We start from the raw sequence: 19,186 nt of genomic DNA, 5'->3' as shown, positions 1-19,186 counted from the left end.
TTAAACTTTTAAAACCAATAAAGAGAATCTATTGGAAGCCGACCGCTTATTGCGGTTTGTGAACTTTTTATTTTTAATAGGTTCTGTTCTTTAGTACGTCTTAAATGTGTCATTAGCTTCTTATATGTTAAATGAAAGTACTAGTTTTCGTCTATTAAATGGCAACAATGGATTATATTTTTTGGGCCATTTAAAGTTTTAATTATATTATAATTAAATTAAATTAATACTATATTTGAAGTATTATATTACTATTATGTTTACAAATTCATCTGTACGTAAAATAACTTTATTAAATACTTTTCAGTTCAGTTTAGATAATTAAATTTGAATGGAATTTCGTAATTCATTTAGTCGTAAAAAAGTAACTATTTGCAATTTAAATATTTTGAACTCGCGCCATATGCTCAAACTTTTTGTTGACCAACACTTTTTTTAGTATATTGGTGCGGCGATTGGTCTAGCTTATAATTTTTTATGGTATATTTTTTCACTGAGCCACACGGTAAATTTGGTTGACTTATCTGCGGTCACACTGATCTCTAGGGCGTATCTTTTATTATTTACGTTGTGTATTTGTGTTATTTTACAAGGAATCCCCGCTTTATTGAACGAAAGATGCATTCCCAGACGAATCTCATTGCAGCGCTGCTGCTGGCAGCTCTAATTCACGAAGGTAAGAGGTGTTTCCAGCCCTCTCATCTAATGGTTATATATGTGCTATAACTCACAATGTGTTGACAGGCTCTGCAATTTGGTGCTACCGCTGCACTTCGGCCACGCCCGGCTGTACGGAGAAGTTCAACTGGCGGGGAATAGGATTCCTGGGCGAGCACTGCCCGGAACCGGACGACATTTGCGTCAAGCTGACAGAGCGACGCGGCGGTAAGCGGAATTCCTTTGTGCTCCAAACCCCATAAACAAATGAATCCCGCTTTCAGCCAGGGAAACCATCACTCGTGACTGCCTTAGCGCGCTAAGCTTCCGCAAAGACATTCCCGCCGACAAATACGAAGGTTGTCGTCCTGCCGCCCACGATGAAAAGCTTGCGAACTACGTTAACCACACGATCAAGGAGCACGACGTGCGCCGTGACTACTACACGGACACCACGTTCTGCTTCTGCTTCCTGGACCATCGATGCAACGGAGCCAGTGGCCTGCAAACGTCCGCCGTAATCGGCCTTTTCACCATTATTACTGCCCTGTTTCTCCGCTAGAATCTCCATTCGAGTGCAGTATCTAAGTGCCTTACTAACTCGATCTACCATGACGAATCTCGTCTTACATTCCGTCCTTTTTGTACAACTTTTTGACATGACTAAAGCTTTTAGAGTCTTGTGTTTACTCAACTAATTAAATACATTTTACCATATTTATAAACAGGAGTGAAATCGTTGCTTTAAAGGACTTCCACATTCTTGGGCGCCCGGTAATCATAGGCAGCCACCTCGGGTCGCGTCACCAGATGCTCTGAGTAGACTTCGGCCAACCTCAAACACTGCTCCACCGTTAGTTCAAAGGGACGCATCGTATCCTGTACCTCGGCACGCTGGAATAGCTTTTGAGCAACCTCCTCGCGATCTTCAGGAGGAAGCAGGGTGCCAAAGCCTCGGCGACAGTACTTCTGGCGCATGCTGAAGATGTGACGCACAACGCGCTCAACTAAAGGAAAAGGCAATTGCGTCTTGGGGCGCTTCAGGGGAATTAGCTTGACGACGCCCACATCCACCTGTGGTTTCGGAACGAAAGCTTTGCCCGGTATGGTGAACTTCATGACGGGTTCTGTCCACACCTGCGACATCACCGATAGCCGGCAGCGCTGTTCGCCGCCTACAGGGGCACAAATTCGCTCGGCCACCTCTTGCTGGAAGGTCAGAGTCATACAGGTGTCGATGCGCCGGAAAGCACCACGCCTGCCGGCCAAATCCTCAAGCCAGTTGATCAACAGTCGAGTGGATATGGCGAACGGCAGATTGCCAATCAAGTGGATCCGCTGTGAGGTGTCCGGAATGTGCTGCTCCATGTTGAAGCGCAGGATGTCATCATAGTGGATATCGAACTGGATGTTTAGTGGACTGGCGCACTCCTTGAGCAACTGCAGTGTTTCGCCGAAGCGCGGGTCCTTCTCCACAAGCAGCAGTCGCTGTGGGTGACGCCGCAGAATAGAGCGTGTGATACCGCCCGGCCCGGGACCCACCTCTAGAACTAAATCTCTTGAATCGATGCGTCCCGCCGACTTAACTATCTTGTCCGTTAGCCGCTCGTCCATGAGAAAGTTCTGGCTTAGCTGTTTTCTGGCCTGTAGTCTGTAGAGCTTTACCAGCTCCCGAATTGTGGGCATTGGAGGCAGGCGCATGCCGCTCTGGAGCACACGGGCACTAGCTTGGGCCATCTGTAAGCAAGTAATATAAAATTGGCCGAACTGGGCTGATATCCAGACTCACCCTGTTGTGCAACGACTTCAGAAAGTGTAAAACTGTTGTAAAATGAAGAAAACGCTTACGAACTAGGGATAACTAACGCGGACAGAAGCTAGGAGGACACCTTCTTGGGCTCCTCAAAGTCGTCCAAGAACTTCTCCTGCTGCACCGACAAGATGGAGTAGCCGTAGATGGCCAAAACGGAGACACCCAAAGCGCCGGCGGTCAGAAGATTGTTGCGGCGGATGCGCTTCAGCTTTTGCACGCGGTCCAGGTTCTGCTCCTCGATCAGCTTCATGAACTGCAATTGCGCCTTGTCCAACTTCGGAGCGCTTTCCCCGTACTTGATCTTAGGTCCCTGCTCCGACGCCGACATTATAAACTCTGCTAAACGGGATTTTTTCTGTGCTTTCCTCGCCGAATTGAGAATTATGAAATCTGTCCCATAGCAATAGTGTGGCCACAGCTGACCGTTAGATAAATAGAAGGGTCACACTGACAAAATTCACAAGGCCTTACACTGTAAAGTTTACAGCTTGCTTGCACCGCTATTATTTCCACTGTATTATTAACAGATGTGATAATGGTAGAAAATGAAATGTGAAGAGTACGGCATAGGAAATATATTTAAAAAATATTTTTTTGTTTATAAATTAAAGGTTTTAAAATAATTACATATTTTTCACTTAATGTACAAAGGATTTTGTAATTCCCTTAAACATCACCCTTTTGGTCTGATCCGGCAGCACTGACGCAGCGTGGCAGCGCCGTGGTTGCGTGGTATCTTTTGGCGCCCCCGTGTACGGTCACTCCAGCGCGAGCTGCGCGTTTGCGTCCGTTACAACGAGTGCTTAGTTTAGTTTTCCTCGATTTGGGGCCCTGCGGAATTGGCAGTTCACTTTCGTTGGTGGCTCGAGTGCGACGTGACGTGCGGCAGCGAAAAGCGCTTTTCCAGGCACAGTGCGCCACTACTTGCCTGCAAGTCAGCCACAGCAATTTCTCGGTAATTGCGCTGCAAAGTGCGTAATTAGAGGTTGGGGGGGAAAACTGCGTTTTCCGCAACACCAGAACGTGTCCCATTTTCACAAGAGCGTACGACATACGTAGATCCGTGAGTTCAGTGATTCCTAAGCCCAGTGTGTGGTGTGGTAACGAGAGCCACGGCGATGACTTTGAAATGCGGAAATGAAAGTATTAATTCGGTTGCGTGCTGGGAAAACGGCTCTGAAAAACCTACAGCCAATAACAACAAAGGCAAAACAAACGCGTAATTGCAGAAATCAGCTGTGTACCTACGGACGAACCAGAGCCCCAGAAAGAGAGGGACAAACGCCCCCCGCCCCCGCGACCCCATATCCCCCTTCGCCAACAACTACAGAAGCCAACAGCTGGTCGTGGAGCCCTCTCTCGCGCTCTCTTTCTGTTTCTCCGCTCGTTTTCGCCTTTTATGGACTAACTTTTGTTTTTATTTTGTTTTGCTTTTCTGGTTCAGCGTTTGTTTTTCTATTTACTACAGTTTATTAGAAAACAATATTGATTCTAGTTTCTATTTAATTCGTTAATTTGTCATTGTAAATTTATAAATTTAAATGCATACATTAAAATCATAATTAAAATATGTATTTTCCCCTGGTTTTTCAATACCAATCGAACAGCTCATACATAGTTTGTGTTACAACTGAGGCAGGTGCAAATTGCAATTAATTATGAAATTCCATCTTGCAGCTAAATCAAACGCGTTTCGTCAACCGCCGTCCGCTTAGGCAGTAAAAAGAAATCAAACAATACAAATCTACAATCTCACGCGAAAACAATAAAGCGATCGTTCAGAAATTAGTGCAACCAGACAAGGCAACCCATTCCGCATCCAGATCCACAAAAGCAAAAGATGGCGTTCATTTCGAAAGACTTTCGGTCTCCGGGCGAAACTTGGATCAAAACCGATGGCGGCTGGGAGCGTTCCAAGGTGCTCGAGTGCGGCGGCAAGCGGAAGCGGTAAGCTTACAACATTTCATAGTTTCATAGGCGGCAAACGGGCTGCTTCTTCAAAAGACCTTTGATTGGCGGTTTCCCAACTATTGAATATCTTCAGACGCCATGCCAACTAAATGCACAATTTGCATTTATTTAAACGTTTGTCACAAAGTCCGAATTCATTACCCAATCTACTAAATATCAATCAAAGAAGTAGATACTTTATCCCCATGGATGTTATCTTCAGAGAAAAGATCTTGCAGAAAAGATCGTGTATCTATATCATCATTATGCCAAGTAGATGATAATAATATGATGTGATCGTAACTGCAATTTCGTTCATCGCTCCTTGTATGGGCATCTGTTAGTAATCTCCCACTCAGCCAAACTACGTAGTTTTACTGCAAGTACGATAAGATATGAGACTTTTTTAGATCGAACTATAGTAACTGATGTCAATAGTGCGTTTTATAGTCTTAATCGAATTCAGGAGATAATTGAAATCGCACATGAACTGAAATTGTGCTGTGGCATGTGGTTAGTCATAGTTTCAAGTCACGTTTCTAGACTTTAGAGCAAGATATAGTTTCCGTATCTTCATTTCAGTAAATTTCAGCTCCGAAATGTGTTGCTTATGTTTTTCCGCAAAACAAGGTCGTTAATGCAAAAACCCATTGCAGAAATATAATCTTATCTCGCTAAAGATAATGTTTTGCCTTGAACTGATTTGTGCTAGACACCCTTTTGATGAATTTTTTCTAGTATCCCCATAATTTATAATCATATATTTGTGAAACTGGCTAATATCGGTTTCCTTATCTCTACACCTTAAAGCTAATATTGACAATCGAGTAGTCCCATTGTCTGGCAGTTTCACTGCCGATATCGAAATCTTTAAAGCATTCAGTTTGGGTCCAATACCCAGTGGTGCCATTGAAGTTGGCCAAAGCAAACTGGCGAATAATTGTTGTGGCTCAGACAATGGAACCCACTTCCCTTCGCTGGCCAAATCGATGATTTCTCAAATCGAAGCCCCGGGCAGCAAAGCACCATCAAATTTTGTGACAATACATGCATATCTAAAGGTGTTATATGCCCCTGAAGAGCTACGCTTAGAGCTCCCCAAATCGCAATCGAGTATCTAGTGATTACAATTGAAAAGCACCATTCGATCCGGTGAGTCACTGGCTGTGAAATGGCTGTGAAAGCAGTAGAATTTCCATCGTATCATATCTAGAGTGGTTCCATGGGTAGTTCGCTTGGCTGGGTTGTACAAGTACCTCAGTCATCTGATCGATTGCTCATTTGATTGATTGCTATTGTCCGCTCGAATGCAATTGGAAACTGCGGTGGAGCAAAAAGTTGTACACACATCAAGACAATAGATGGTGAGAGTCGAAATGGGGTATGCAAAAACCGAGAGGCTTAATGCCCCAATTCGATTTTACCTCATACCTTGATTCAACAGATATTTTCTTCAGATATTTTTGTGTAAAAAATCGTCATCTACTTTGTTATAATGTGGAACTTGTAGCTTTAATGCATTTTTAATTTGACATGATGAATATTCAATATGCTTTTACTTATTGAAATGACCCATGTGATGACTGGCATATACCAAATCGATTCCAGGGGAAGTTGGGAGGTCGAAAGTGGGCGGCAGTGGGCGGTGCGGAACCTTGAGCTTTTGGTGTCGTTGCAAGCTCTCTCACAATCCCATAGTTTGGCCTAAACTTGGCCGAGTTTCCCGCCTACGGTTAGTAAGTGAACGGTTGCCACTAGTATATGTGTTCCTTGGGGTCTTGGAAGTAACCAAGGCTGATTTTTCATCGTCTGCCCGCCACTAAAAGTTTTTCCAATGGGCCTTATTATGCATTTGGGTGCCCACCCTGGATGCGTTTCTAATTTTGGAACACTTTCAAGTTTCTGGCGACTACATTTTTCATACAACTGCAGTCGAAAGAAAAGAACAGAAAACAGAAGCCAATCATATACTATAGAAATAATGTTCATGCCTATATACCTGCCTACTTATATTTACTTGTAAAGTTTATGAGATTTACGTATTCAGATTAGGGCTTATTTGTTTCATTTTTATGGGTAGAATAGTACTGCTTACATTGTACATAGTAGTGCTATGGATTTCGACCAGATCACGAGTGGCGTTATTTCCGCATTTCTCCCATTTACGACTACTCGAAAAGCCAAAAATAATCGCCCCTCCATGGATTTGTGTGCGTTCTTTATGGGTTGTCAAAAGTGCACTTCAAGTTCCCTCTATTTTCCCTGACATATTCCGCATTTGTGTTATTTTTGTAGTTTTAACGATGCTCTGTGTTATGTAACTCCGCGGCTTATCTCATAATAAACTTCAAGGGTTCAAAATCAAGCGTTTTAGTAATGCCATCTAATCAGCATCCCAAGGTTTTGATTTCGGCACTTGTTTCGACAAGTACGTACATTTTGAAATTTCAATTTTAGTTTTGCGTATTATGTTCCGCTGATCATTATTCGGGAAGTGGACCATTCAAATTTTTCTAGCCTTGCGTGACTGAAATTGTATTACAATACAGATTTCCTAGTTATTTTGAAACGTTTTTAACCGCTTTATTGGCGAACTTGCGTGTCCATTTCGTAACCGTGTTAAGCACTCGTTTTGAGCATTACCCAACTTTCTTTCTGGTCAATTAAAAATTCAAATGGTCGTCGCCCGGCACTGAACCCATTAGATAATGCCTGAAAATAATAATTAGAAATGCCAGATTGCACGGAAAAGCGATTCCAAAGTGCACACGCGGACGTGGACTCCACTCCAAATGGGATTCAAAATCCAACTGCATGTCCACGTCGAAGTCGGATTCGGATTCGGACCCGCTTTCACTGCACTCTTCCATTTGATCGATTTTCCCGCCCGCCTATCGCTCCCCTTTTCATTTTTCTTTTCTGCGCTTTTCCACTCGATCAAGATGCATGAGGTCGCGAAAAATGGCCTCACATATGAGTGGAAAAATTGTAATGATTAATCGACATAATATTCGCGCCGAAGATTGCATTTTTCCAAAAGTTTTTATTTGTCCTGAAAATAAAAAGTTGTTTATATGTTTAATTTCTGAGGCCTTAGATCTTTATCTGGGTTTTAAATATAAAAATAATTATAATAAAGTTTATCATATGAAGAAACTCACATTTTCAAGGAGTTATTAAACTTAACGATGCCAAACTCAGTCGGGTTTCTCTTTATGCTGTTTAAAGAGCTCTGTCTCTGGCTATAAAAACACAAACTTTTAATTACTTCAATTATTTTTATTGAATTTCTACCATAAAATGCAACCGAACCACATGCTCCCAATTATATCTATGGCAACCAAAGATTTCCATTTCCAATGAGAGGCTGGTACATCAAATGTGATTTCCTCCAACTTCTGGGAATAAATTTAGAAGCATTCGAAGCGCTTTCTGGCTCCTTCACTGGTCCTCAACTCCGTTTCCAATTATTTATGTCGAAAAAGGTCACCGGCGTATAAATAGAAAAGCAATTTTCCGCTGCAGCTCGTTGTTTTTCCCGCTGCGCCTGCCACTCAGTCAGCCAAAAGGGCCCCGCACCCCGATTCATTTGTTTAATTCGCTTGGAGAAAGGTAAACGAACGCTTGATGGTGACGTCGTTGAGTGATTTATATGATTCACGTGGTCGTCGGCCGCGGATTTGGTCTGATGGCTGTGGGCAGGGCAGGAGTTTTCCAACTCCATCTGCGCCGGGTGTCCGCAGACTCGGAGACTCGTAGACTCGGAGAAGGAGGAATCCAGGGAGCAAGAGCCGCAGCCCGTGCAAGCGCAACAATTTCATTGTTCGTCGACTATTTTTAAACAGATCCACGGATATGTAATTGCACATTTATCTAAAACACAGCCAGCCAGCGACGACAACATCACGAATTTCGAGCAAGCCGACGAGAAAGCGCAAAAAATAATCAAAAGACAATAATTGGCGTTGAAAATTACAATAATAAAGTGTTGGCTGGGATGGTCTGATTTCCTTGTTTCCTTTATCAACCATGAGTAATGCGACTCGCATCAGTCGATTTGGAGTTATCTCTCCAAATGCTCGTAGACATCAATCCACGACCTACGAGTATAAATTATAGATTCTATTTTGCCCAGAATAGACATTTGAATTGGCTTTAAATCGCTCAAACGTAAATCCAACATTCCCAAATGTCACTCAAGTGAAATGCGAAAATGCAGTGCCACAGCTAGAAAGGAAAACCATAACAATAACAGATCATAGCAGCAACACATGGGTGTACAATGCACATCAGCATTCCCCCATTACGTATACGAAATGTTGGCCAATAAAAGCGGTGACCTACTTTGGACCAGGCCAACCCAACGATGGTTCTCGGCTCTCCACACTCGACTCTCGACTCTAGACTCGCCTAGCTGCTGGCGCGGAGCTTTTGTGCGTTTTCCTTTCTAGTTTTTCAGCTGGGCGTCCCACTTTGGTTGTTGCTCTCCTTGGAGCATCATTATTCGCAGCTTCTGGTGGGTGGATGGTGAGTGAGTGGATTACCACGGATTGCGGACCCAATTCTGGGGCGGAATTAAATTTACTTTGCCTTCGAGGACACCCATGACCACGGCGAACACCTGAAAGACCCGTCAGCCAAATCGATGCGCCTTGACCATTTGCGGTTGTGGATTCGACGAGGACACGTCCTGTCCTTGGGTGCCGTAAAATTGTTTTTGATTTGCCCAAACTGGGTCAAACTGTGCTCGTCTCTTGGGCCAGCACTTTGTCTAATTGAAGTTTTCCCCATAATTGCCTTGTAATTACATTTCCTTAGCTCGGGCTTTTTCACAACTTTCAAATGCTGCAAGTGCCTATTTTCAAGGTCGTTAATGGGTTTTGCTCTGCTTAATGGCATTTTAAGTCGAATCTGTCTGGGAAATTGATAGCTACAGCACATTAAGTGCATTCTACGCAACAACAACAAAATCTATATACAAGATAATAAAGAGAAAGTAAAGTCTTGGTAACGAAGAACACATTGAATTGTAAATTTAAAAAATACATATATTTTATGTACAAAAAAGCGCATTCTCTAAACGGCATCATTTCCTAATGGCTCCCAAGTGACACCTAACTTTGTTCGAAATTGAATTGCAAATGTGTACAATTGCACAAATTACGCGACCCCCCGCTGGTAATTGCATTAAACATGGCTAAAAACTTGACACTCGGCTGGGTTTCCTCTCCAAATTGCTTAATTTAATAACCGGACAGGGCCGTGAATCAGATGGTGGGAAATTGGCCAGCTTCCGCCTCTTGAAAAGCGGCTCACGAGCGTTTAACACTTGTAAGCCGACCAAATCCAAATGTTGGCTGCGATTGCAGTTAAAGAGTTGGCATAACACACAACTGGCCAAACAGGATGGTGCCCCATGTCGAGGGGAGTGCCATGGAGTTAGAGCGAATCACTTCCGAAATGTATGGACAATGACTGGGCTTACACTGCGGGAAAAATAAGGCCATTTACGCTTTTATGAAATTCAAAACATGGAATAACACAAAATCGCAGAGCGCAATTTTATTTAAATGAACATGTTAAAAATAAACAACTAATGTATACATCTCTTATTTTGCAGGCACCACTCAGAGGGCAGCAGCAGCTACCAGGACAGCGACAGTTCGGAGGAGGAGGCGGTGATGCCGCCGCATTACCACATCACCATCCGGTGTACCAGAGAGATAGCCGGATTTAATGGGCTCAGCGAGGCTGTGAAGCGTCTGGATTTCAGGCGATCGGTGCGGGATCGCAAGCGGTTCCACTACATATGCGCCTTCCTGCTGCTCGTGTCCAACAAGGGCATTGCCAGTCTGCCAGGCAGTGCTCAGCGCCAGCTGCTCCAAATGGTCGAGGAGGTGGCCTCGCATGGTAAGCTAGCTACTCAGTATCCTAAGCATTCAGCATTCTTAACTAACTTTCTTTTATCCAGTGAACGACAGCCAGCAGCATCCGAATGTGCTGCGCGGCCTGGCCCTGAAGCTGGAGCACATCGTCAACCAGGAGAACCAGAAGTGCTGGGGCAAGCCACTGGGCAGCACGTACCTGTGGAAGGAGCACATGGCCACTATCAAGCGCATACAGCGTGTCGCCAGCCAGATCGAAATCCGCGAGGTAAGGACTGATGTCCTGCGAATACAATCTGGATTTTCCATACTCACAATCTGCATCTTCGCTTATTCTAGCCCGATCCGGAGGCCAAGCCAAAACTGCACGAACTGCCGGAGGAGTGTGTGCGGGAGATCATCCTGTGCATAGCCGACCATCGGGACCTGGAGTCGGCCGCTGAGGCCTGGGAGACCATGGCCAAGCTGGTCTCCGAGCAGCGCATCTGGCGCGAACTGACGCGCTTTCACTTCAACCAGCGCCAGATCCACACCATCCTGGACCTGGACAAGTTCAAGCAGATGGGCGAGCTCAAGGACTGGAAGCAGATCTATCACCAACTGCGACGCACCTATGGCGTCAACGATGATTACCAGTTCGCCGAGGTGCTGGCCCTGTGCCGCTCCTGCTGCTGCCTGTTCTGGCCATCGGACGGACACCCGTGCATCGTGGACCAGAGTCCGGACTACAAGCAGCGGCTAGAGGAGGCCGGAGGTCAGTTGGCTCTGGCCCAACCAGTTCCGCCCGCCCAGTTTCTCAAGTACTTCTCGTTGTAAGCCGGATGTTCGGACCAAGGGAGAGAGATAGAGATAGATCGAAAGTATTTTTACGGCCCAGTGGATAGGTTGTTCATGCGTGTGTTAAAGTTTTACCCTTGGAAAGGAGAGAAGAGGAGAGGAGTTGATAGTCGAAGATCGGATCAGAAAAAGCAAAGTGATATGAAATCCCTAATCTATAACTACATACGTTAATACGTAAATCGCCAGGCTCGTTTCGATTGGTTTGCAGTTTGTCCAGGAAAAGGTTCAGATTCTAGTTTAGCGTGGTTTCAGTTCAGTTATTTGCCAACCTGTTGTATTACCACATCTGCCGGCAAACCACAATCTGTGCAGGACCGAAGATTACTATTAGTTGTAGACATATTCATTGACTCGCGTGTCAGTTGCCAGGGTCCAATTCTGGGTCGCTAATCTTTGAGGTCGGAGTGGTTATAGACTTATTTAGGACACGCAAAACGAACTGCCACAAAACGAGAATAAGCGATTATTTTTTGTCAAACTGATTATTGCAAGACGTGTATGGAGAAACTATTTTTAAAGTACCAGTATGTATAATTACCGATTTGTTCATTTTAAGACAAACGAGAAATACACTTTTATGCATGACTTTTGAGCGATCTATTGTAGCGGTTAAGTCTAGTTTCTTTAACGTGTATCAGCTGCTTTTGGTGCTAAATCGTATTATAAGTTCCAATCCAACGAAATCAAATCAAACCAGCTAGTTGCCCAGTCCGATTCGATCTGTAGTTCCGAGTGGAAGACGTAGCGTGGAGGAAATCATGTGATGTTGCAGGAAGCAAAGCTAGAAACGAATACACCTACCTAACGATAACAAATCTTCAAGCGATTTGCCGCAAAGCAATGCTATATACAAATACTAGAGATCGTCGCCAGTACAAGAGTGATTTTATGGTATGCCCAACCAGACAACAGAGTAATCCTTACCCCAAGACAGATCGGAAGCCAAGTATTTTCCAAAACCAAACCAAACACTCTTTATTGGCCGATGGAGCAGACAAACAAATATAGATATTGTTAACGTGTATAGATACCCTGTAGTAGAGAACCCGATCCAAGCCTCAAGATTTCCCTGTAAAATACCAGTTTGATCACATTAATTTTACTATAACTATTACTGTTGTAAGTACGAAAGTTTTAGCATTCTCAATCACTTGTTTGCAACATTTCTACGCGAAATAAGTCTTTCATTTTATGTTGAAAATAAAAATTGCAAATAATTGTGGATTACTGGGATTGTTTAAATGGGAAAAATGAAAAAGTATTTAACCTATGAACCTTTATAAAATATATATTTAATTTAATTTAATAAGGAGACATATGTTTGTGTCTGCTTATCCGGTAGGCCATTGATTGCGACATTTCTATTGACCAAGCAGACAGTTGCCATGGATAAAATCAATGCTTTATTATAGGCTCTCAATGTTTTCATCATATCATTGGCTGTGAAATCGAAGTGCAGTCATATTTTCTGCTCAGTTTCCAATAGGAATGGAATTTATTTTTAAAAAGGAGCGCCGCTCCTTTGGAGCCCGTGTCAACTTCGAGGACAAGGATGAGGTGGTGTTCACCGAGAACTCGAATCCGGAGCTAGTCAAGGGCTACATACTCAAGAACCCCGTGGACCGGGTGACGCAATACGCCGGACAAACCTCACTGAGTGTGGCCAATACGGAAAGGGCGACGTACAAGAGTACGGGAATCACCCACAATGAGGGCGGATGGCCGAAGGACATCAACATGCATGATCCGGAGCAGACGGTGCGTTACAAGCGGAAAATCGAGAAGGACGAGAATTATATCACCCAGGTGATGAATCTGACAAAGCCCATGGAGCACTACATCCACCAAAACAATGCGGTCAACATCTATGAGAACTATTTCGAAAATCTCGATCCAGCTCCACTGCCCGAGCCATGTAAGTCGCGCACGGTCAACGTGTACCGAGATCCCAATCCCATTAAGGTGCCAGTGAAGCATTTGTCCTGGTCTCCGGATGGCGGCATTAAAATGGCCGTCAGCCATTGCGACATGCGATTTCAGGGCGACAAGTCCAACCAGAAGTGCAACTCGTACATCTGGGAGGTGGAGAATCCTAACGAGCCCTTTCTCACCCTGGAACCGAAGGTGCCGTGCGTGTGTTTGGAGTACAACCAGAAGGATCCAACCAGTCTGGTGAGTGGCATGTACAATGGTCAGGTGGCCGCCTGGGACACGCGACATGGCAAACTTCCAGTCATGATCAGCGAACGGGAGGTGTGCCACCGGGATCCAGTCAACTCGGTGCTTTGGAACAATTCGAAGAGCGGCACTGAGTTCTTCTCCGGAGGTTCAGATGGTCAGGTGCTGTGGTGGGATACCCGTAAGCTCACCGAACCGCTGGATCGCCTGCTCATGGATCCGGTGAAGAGTGATGATCAGGATCTTTCACGATCCTACGGTATATCGGTGCTGGAGTACGAGACCACCATACCTACAAGATTCATGGCGGGCACTGAGATGGGCATGCTCTTCTCCTGCAATCGGAAGGGCAAGACGCCCACGGAGAAGATTCAGATACGGGTATGCTATTTGCCTTCGATCACGGATCATTTTAGATTGATTTGGTTCTCCTCCCACAGATGATGTGCCACCTTGGTCCAGTGTATGCTATAACCCGAAATCCGGCCTTCGTTAAGAACTTTCTAACAGTGGGCGACTGGTGTGCTCGGATCTGGTCGGAGGATTGCAGAGAGAGCTCCATCATCTGGACCAAGAGCAGCAGCTCAATGTTGACCGACGGCGCTTGGAGTTACACCAAGTGAGAGCTCATTAATTAAGGATATATTTTGCTGGTCTACATCATCAATTCTAGAGTCTCCCAGTTCTTCATCACACGCATGGATGGCGTATTGGACACCTGGGATCTGCTGCAGCAGCAGAACGAACCTGTTCTCACGGTTAAGGTGTGCGATGAACCTCTATATTGTGTCCGGACCAACGAGAACGGCAAGTTCGTGAGCTGTGGCAGCCAGCTGGGGGCAACTTTCCTTATCGAGGTCTCCGACAACATGGTCATGTCGGCCAAGAACGACAAACCACTGCTAACCGCCGTAAGATTCAGATGGGAATCCAACACTTTAAGATCCTCAATCAATGTTTCTTTGGCAGATGTTCGAGCGCGAGAACCGTCGTGAGAAGATCCTGGAGGCCAAATCCCGGGAAAGCAAGCTGAAGGTCAAAGCCAACCATGGCCAGGAACAGGGGGACACAATGATGGTCAACGGGAAGATCAACATGGCTCCGTTTGAGGCAGCCTGCGAGCAAGCAGCCTCCGAATACTTTGCGGCCGTGGAACAGGAACGCCAAAGGCGGCTGCCCGGCGGAAAGCGTAGGTGAACGAAGGCGGTTTATAAATTGATACCCCTTGCCCAGGAGTTTCCACTAATTGGTTTTCTTTGATTTCCCATTTCAGAGGATGCGGAGGAGGCTGATGTGTCCGAGGCGGAGAGCTCGAAGCTGTAAATCCCAAATGGAACTATATCATTTCATTGTTAATTCTAATAAGTGCACGTTATAGGGAATGAATTTGTATGGGAAATAAATATTACAAATGTATTCCAAGACTTTATCCTATTATATATACTTTCCAGTCTGGTTAATCGAAATCTCAGTAAATCACAAATCCCACATGATTTGGATATTATAAATAATTAATAAACTTTGAAAGAACTTTTCCATGAATCAACAGCACTTTATTAATTCAGTACAAGTAGTAAAATGTATACATTTAAAAACCGATTAAAACGTCTTTCGCTGTTCAACACCATTAAGTTTCAGTGTTGGGTACAACTGGCTCTAGTTCTCTGCTCCGATCGGACTCAGTTCCAACTGTGGCTCACAAGTTCACGAGCCAATTAGCCCAATCAGCTGTTGACATTCGACATTCGCACGCGGGATTGGAAGGAAATAGTTAAAACGGCTTAAAGCACGCTTAGAGATCAAAAATTGTAAGTAACTTATGTACCAGACAAGCTAAAAGCACATACAAACACAAATCAATAGACTGTCGCATCAGAAACGACAATCGAGCAACAATTTCTCATCAGCTGTGCGAGTAAACGTGCAAGAACTACACTTTGCTACAAGTGAAAGGGACAAAGGCCAACCATTATCTGTGCCTAGTGATATAATTGTTGTTCCGAGTGCAAATTAGCAAAGCAGTGCTAGAGTTCAGACCAGCTACTTGGCTGCAAGGTACTTTCTAATATTCAAACGCCGACCAACTAGCGAGGTCAGGTAGCCAAAGTAACCCGTTCCGTGTTGCATGGTGTGCGGCCTACGTGACTCAGAAACAGTTATCAATGGCGCAACACACACGCAAAGTTCAGTGACCAATTTCTGTGCAGCAGCCAAACGCCAAACGCAACCCCTGAAACTCCTCAGACGGCGTCTAACGGCCAACTGATAAAGTATTGAACTGTCCGAGTGGCAGTTGTGTTCTACTAAATATTACTACTTGTTAACTAAACAAATACCTCGGGTAAGACAAAGGCCAGTCAGTGAAGTTGCTATATTTATGCTTAAGCTGCATAGTAAACAATTCGTGTTCACGTAGTTTTCGTGCTAGTTTTGAATCAATCTGTGGTTTGTTCGGAATTAATTGTACAATTTTATTGAACAATTAAACTAGCATACGACTCAAACCTTATCGACATGTTACGATGCTTTTACCATAAAGTAGAACGGCAGTTTGTTTTGCCACTTTAATGCCAATTGTTAATTCAGACCTTGGCGGCGCACCGATTTGAAAGTGCCTGCTGCAAAGTGTTTCCCCAAGGTGGGGCCATCCATTAAGTGATTCACCCACCTGGCGTGTGCTAAATATAAGAATTCGGCTTTTGCTTTTCCGGTTCGCTGCAATCCGAGGGGCCGGACCACGTCCTCCCATTCCATGCTATTCAGCAGTCACGTACGCCATTCGCATCATCCAAATCCAGTCCCACAAATCGCTGTCTCTTTGTTTATTGTTTATTTAGTGAACCCATCGCCGCACAAACAAATTTAAATACGACTCCATAATTCTTAATAATCAAAACAATCTTGACCTTAACATGTCTGGTTCAAATATGTATGAATGGAATAATGTGGTGTCTTTAGTTTATTTCGTAACAAATACAATGGGTTTGTTAAAGCAGGATTGTAGGTTTAGTAAGTAGGCTAATTACTTGCTACAACAGCAATATTTATTGCGTCTTCGGGACGAATATAACAAAGAAATCAAAAAGCAAACATTTTAATCAAAGCCATTTTGTTTTGAAAACTACGATAATAAATATACTCATTATTCTATACTCTTGCAGCACAATGTTGGACGTGATCCAACCCAGCAGCAACCTCCCGACCAGCGAGAGCACCGATGTTGTGGTGGTCAGAGCCAGGCCAAAGAAGGTATTTAAGCCAAAGGCGCGTATCAATCGGATTCCCCAGGAGCTGCTCGATGATCCACTGCTGCAACAGGCCATCGACCGCCTGCCCTCGAACTACAACTTCGAGATGCACAAGACCATCTGGCGCATTCGGGAGATGAAGGCCAAGCGAGTGGCCCTGCAACTACCGGAGGGCCTGCTGATGTACGCCATGGTTATCAGCGACATTGTAGAGCGATTCACCAGCGCAGATACTGTGATAATGGGCGATGTGACTTATGGAGCTTGCTGCGTGGACGACTACACCGCCAAGGCGTTGGGAGCTGATCTGCTGGTCCATTACGGCCACAGCTGCCTCATTCCCGTGGATCAGACGTGTGGCATCAAGGTGCTGTACATTTTTGTGGACATCAAAATCGATCCGCTGCACTTCCTGGACTCTGTAAAGCTTAACTTCCGCCCAGAGGTGGGCCAAATAGCTTTAGTCAGCACAATACAGTTTGTGACAACGCTGCAGGCTGCATCTACTGAGCTGAAAGCAGCGGGTTATGATGTGATAGTACCACAGGCCAAGCCACTTAGTCCTGGAGAGATTCTTGGGTGCACTTCCCCTCAGCTGCCGGAGACAACCAAGATGATAATCTATCTGGGTGACGGACGTTTTCATCTGGAGTCCGCAATGATAGCAAACCCCTTGCTGAAGGTATGCATTATCATGCATTAAAAGCAAACTCCTAATTTACTAATATAATATGTTAATGTTTACATTAGGCCTACAAGTATGATCCCTATGAGAAGAAGTTCACCACAGAGCAGTACGACCACTCGGCGATGCAGAATCTTCGCCTAGACGCTGTTCAGCGGGCTAAGAAGGCGCGTCGCATCGGCATCATACTTGGAACACTCGGAAGACAAGGAAGTTCAAGAGTGCATCGTTTTTTGGAGAAGCGACTTCATGCCAAGGGTATCGAAACCACTACATTATTGCTGTCGGAGATCTTCCCACAGAAATTGGCTCTTTTCGCCGACATCGACGCATTCGTGCAGATTGCTTGCCCGCGACTTTCAATCGATTGGGGATCCGCCTTTAGCCAACCGTTGCTGAATCCTTACGAGCTGTCCGTGGTTTTGGGCGATGTCGAGTGGACGCCACATAACTCGTCGCCGCGCAACAACGCCTATCCGATGGATTTCTACGCCAGCGGCAGCCTGGGACCTTGGACTCCCAATTTCAAGCCACCAGCGATAGGAGAGTGCGAGAACAAGCCCTCGGCTGATTGTTGTGGAAGATGCACGCGAGCGGAATTGGAGAAGGATGATTCCGGCAAGGCAGCGGCCCTGGCCGATCTTCTCGACTTTAAGAAGGGATAAACGAATTGTCTGGCTCGCTTCCTACTGCCCACGGATGCCCTCCATCTCAATCGATCAGCCCAGATCGTCTGCCCAAATATATTGATTACCTACTAATTTAGTTAGTACAAATTCGGTTTTTAAGCTATTACTTTTAGGGCATCTTTTGTGTTCATCACAGATAGGTTCATAATTTGTATGTTCACAATAGTATGTGTTCTTTAGTTTATTTATCATATACACTTTTTTAACAGAGATGCAATTGTTATATAGCAACAAAAATGTACACCATTTGCAACATTAAAATAATGTTTTAAAGGACTCCTGAATATTTTGGAAACAGTCATTTTACATAGTTATTTTTTTTTATTTAGTTATTCTTTGGAAAAATATTCCAACGCAAAGTAGCTTTAAGCCCCCAAAAAGGTTGCAATTTCCGTTTCAAAGCGAATTCTTGGTTCTTTTAGATTTCATTTTATTGCAAGAATATCACAAATATTTAAAATATATACAATTTCTTTAGAAATTTACTAAATTATCTAAAATTGAACTAAAAATTTGACTAAGCTTGTTAAATTATCTACGTATTGTTTGTATATACATTTGGTCTATTGAATTGGCTAAGTTTGATATGTACAATTGCACTACTTAGACTAAATTGGCTAACTAGGTATGTATATACAATTGTGTTGATGATGTATATATACAATCGAAATGGGACATTAACTAAAATGTACATATGCTATAGAATTAACTAGAATTTACAATTGTCTAAATTCGGCTAATTTGCTGACACTGCAAGGTCTTCAAGATTGGATCCATCGAATTGCTCCCAGGATGTGTGGGGCTCGACGTCGCTTTCGTCCTTTGATTCCTCACAGATCCTGCGCGGGATGCGTGAAGCTCCACCAGGAGGCGACGTCGGTCCGCGATGGATGTTGTCGGTCGGAGAACATCGCTTGCAGTGCAGGTCGATTCCCAATCGACTGCTGTGTTATATACTCCATCAGGTAGGCGAAATTGGGAATATTGCTAGATAAGCGTTCTTTGCCTGCTGTAATGACTTTGACCTTGCCATACCGCGATTACCAAAAAATTTCCAAGAAAGATAACGCGAACACCTACAAAACATTTTTGAGTACCCGCTGATTTTGTGGAAAGTGCTCAAGTCGATAGAAAGCAGGAAAATGGTGTGGGTAAGTAGGTATACAACGAATTGTAAGGATTTCACCCAAATCGCGACGTCTGCATTCCATGTGTAAAGTAAAATGATTTCCTGAGTAACT

At 44.3% G+C, this 19,186-nt stretch overlaps 6 protein-coding genes across 10 annotated transcripts; 4 read left to right on the top strand and 2 right to left on the bottom strand.

Moving 5' to 3' along the window:
* Positions 1-492: 492 nt before the first annotated feature.
* LOC6544368 lies at positions 493-1,387 on the top strand. The gene is made up of 3 exons (XM_001972391.3): positions 493-676; positions 745-885; positions 942-1,387. Exons 1-3 carry the CDS (start codon positions 619-621, stop codon positions 1,217-1,219), a joined length of 477 nt encoding a protein of 158 aa, XP_001972427.1. The 5' UTR covers positions 493-618; the 3' UTR covers positions 1,220-1,387.
* LOC6544367 (dimethyladenosine transferase 1, mitochondrial) lies at positions 1,322-2,902 on the bottom strand. Its single transcript, XM_001972390.3, has 2 exons — positions 2,447-2,902; positions 1,322-2,394 (listed from the first exon to the last, which is right to left on the bottom strand). Exon 2 carries the CDS (start codon positions 2,392-2,394, stop codon positions 1,402-1,404), a length of 993 nt encoding a protein of 330 aa, XP_001972426.2. The 5' UTR covers positions 2,447-2,902; the 3' UTR covers positions 1,322-1,401.
* Positions 2,004-2,887, bottom strand: LOC26527107 (cytochrome c oxidase assembly factor 3, mitochondrial). Its single transcript, XM_015158914.2, has 2 exons — positions 2,447-2,887; positions 2,004-2,394 (listed from the first exon to the last, which is right to left on the bottom strand). The coding sequence occupies exon 1, from the start codon at positions 2,796-2,798 to the stop codon at positions 2,535-2,537; it is 264 nt and encodes an 87-aa protein (XP_015014400.1). The 5' UTR covers positions 2,799-2,887; the 3' UTR covers positions 2,004-2,394; positions 2,447-2,534.
* Positions 2,903-3,198: 296 nt separating the features above from the next.
* On the top strand, positions 3,199-12,372 carry LOC6544366 (F-box only protein 32). Of its 3 annotated transcripts, none has more exons than XM_001972389.3 (5): positions 3,199-3,533; positions 4,148-4,417; positions 10,041-10,330; positions 10,392-10,573; positions 10,645-12,372. In XM_001972389.3, exons 2-5 carry the CDS (start codon positions 4,311-4,313, stop codon positions 11,119-11,121), a joined length of 1,056 nt encoding a protein of 351 aa, XP_001972425.1. In that variant the 5' UTR covers positions 3,199-3,533; positions 4,148-4,310; the 3' UTR covers positions 11,122-12,372. The 3 variants fall into 3 exon arrangements, with proteins under 3 accessions (XP_001972425.1, XP_015013192.1, XP_015013193.1); XM_015157706.2 differs by having other exon boundaries at positions 3,200-3,425; XM_015157707.2 differs by having other exon boundaries at positions 3,200-3,441.
* Positions 12,373-12,578: 206 nt separating this feature from the next.
* Positions 12,579-14,736, top strand: LOC6544365 (dynein intermediate chain 2, axonemal). Of its 2 annotated transcripts, none has more exons than XM_026976965.1 (5): positions 12,579-13,704; positions 13,764-13,942; positions 13,997-14,234; positions 14,293-14,512; positions 14,597-14,736. In XM_026976965.1, the coding sequence occupies exons 1-5, from the start codon at positions 12,634-12,636 to the stop codon at positions 14,644-14,646; spliced, it is 1,758 nt and encodes a 585-aa protein (XP_026832766.1). In that variant the 5' UTR covers positions 12,579-12,633; the 3' UTR covers positions 14,647-14,736. The 2 variants fall into 2 exon arrangements, with proteins under 2 accessions (XP_026832766.1, XP_001972424.2); XM_001972388.3 differs by having other exon boundaries at positions 14,293-14,516.
* Positions 14,737-15,004: 268 nt separating this feature from the next.
* On the top strand, positions 15,005-18,251 carry LOC6544364 (2-(3-amino-3-carboxypropyl)histidine synthase subunit 1). 2 transcript variants are annotated; one of them, XM_015157708.2, is made up of 3 exons: positions 15,005-15,131; positions 16,485-17,253; positions 17,322-18,251. In XM_015157708.2, the coding sequence occupies exons 2-3, from the start codon at positions 16,489-16,491 to the stop codon at positions 17,919-17,921; spliced, it is 1,365 nt and encodes a 454-aa protein (XP_015013194.1). In that variant the 5' UTR covers positions 15,005-15,131; positions 16,485-16,488; the 3' UTR covers positions 17,922-18,251. The 2 variants fall into 2 exon arrangements, with proteins under 2 accessions (XP_015013194.1, XP_001972423.1); XM_001972387.3 differs by lacking the exon at positions 15,005-15,131 and adding an exon at positions 15,176-15,664.
* Positions 18,252-19,186: the final 935 nt, after the last annotated feature.

Source organism: Drosophila erecta, unplaced genomic scaffold, assembly GCF_003286155.1.
Source record: "Drosophila erecta strain 14021-0224.00,06,07 unplaced genomic scaffold, DereRS2 tig00000021-arrow-pilon, whole genome shotgun sequence".
NCBI classification, from domain to species: Eukaryota; Metazoa; Arthropoda; class Insecta; order Diptera; family Drosophilidae; genus Drosophila; species Drosophila erecta.
Note: the sequence above shows the minus strand (reverse complement) of the source record. Positions and strands in the feature narration are given on the sequence as shown.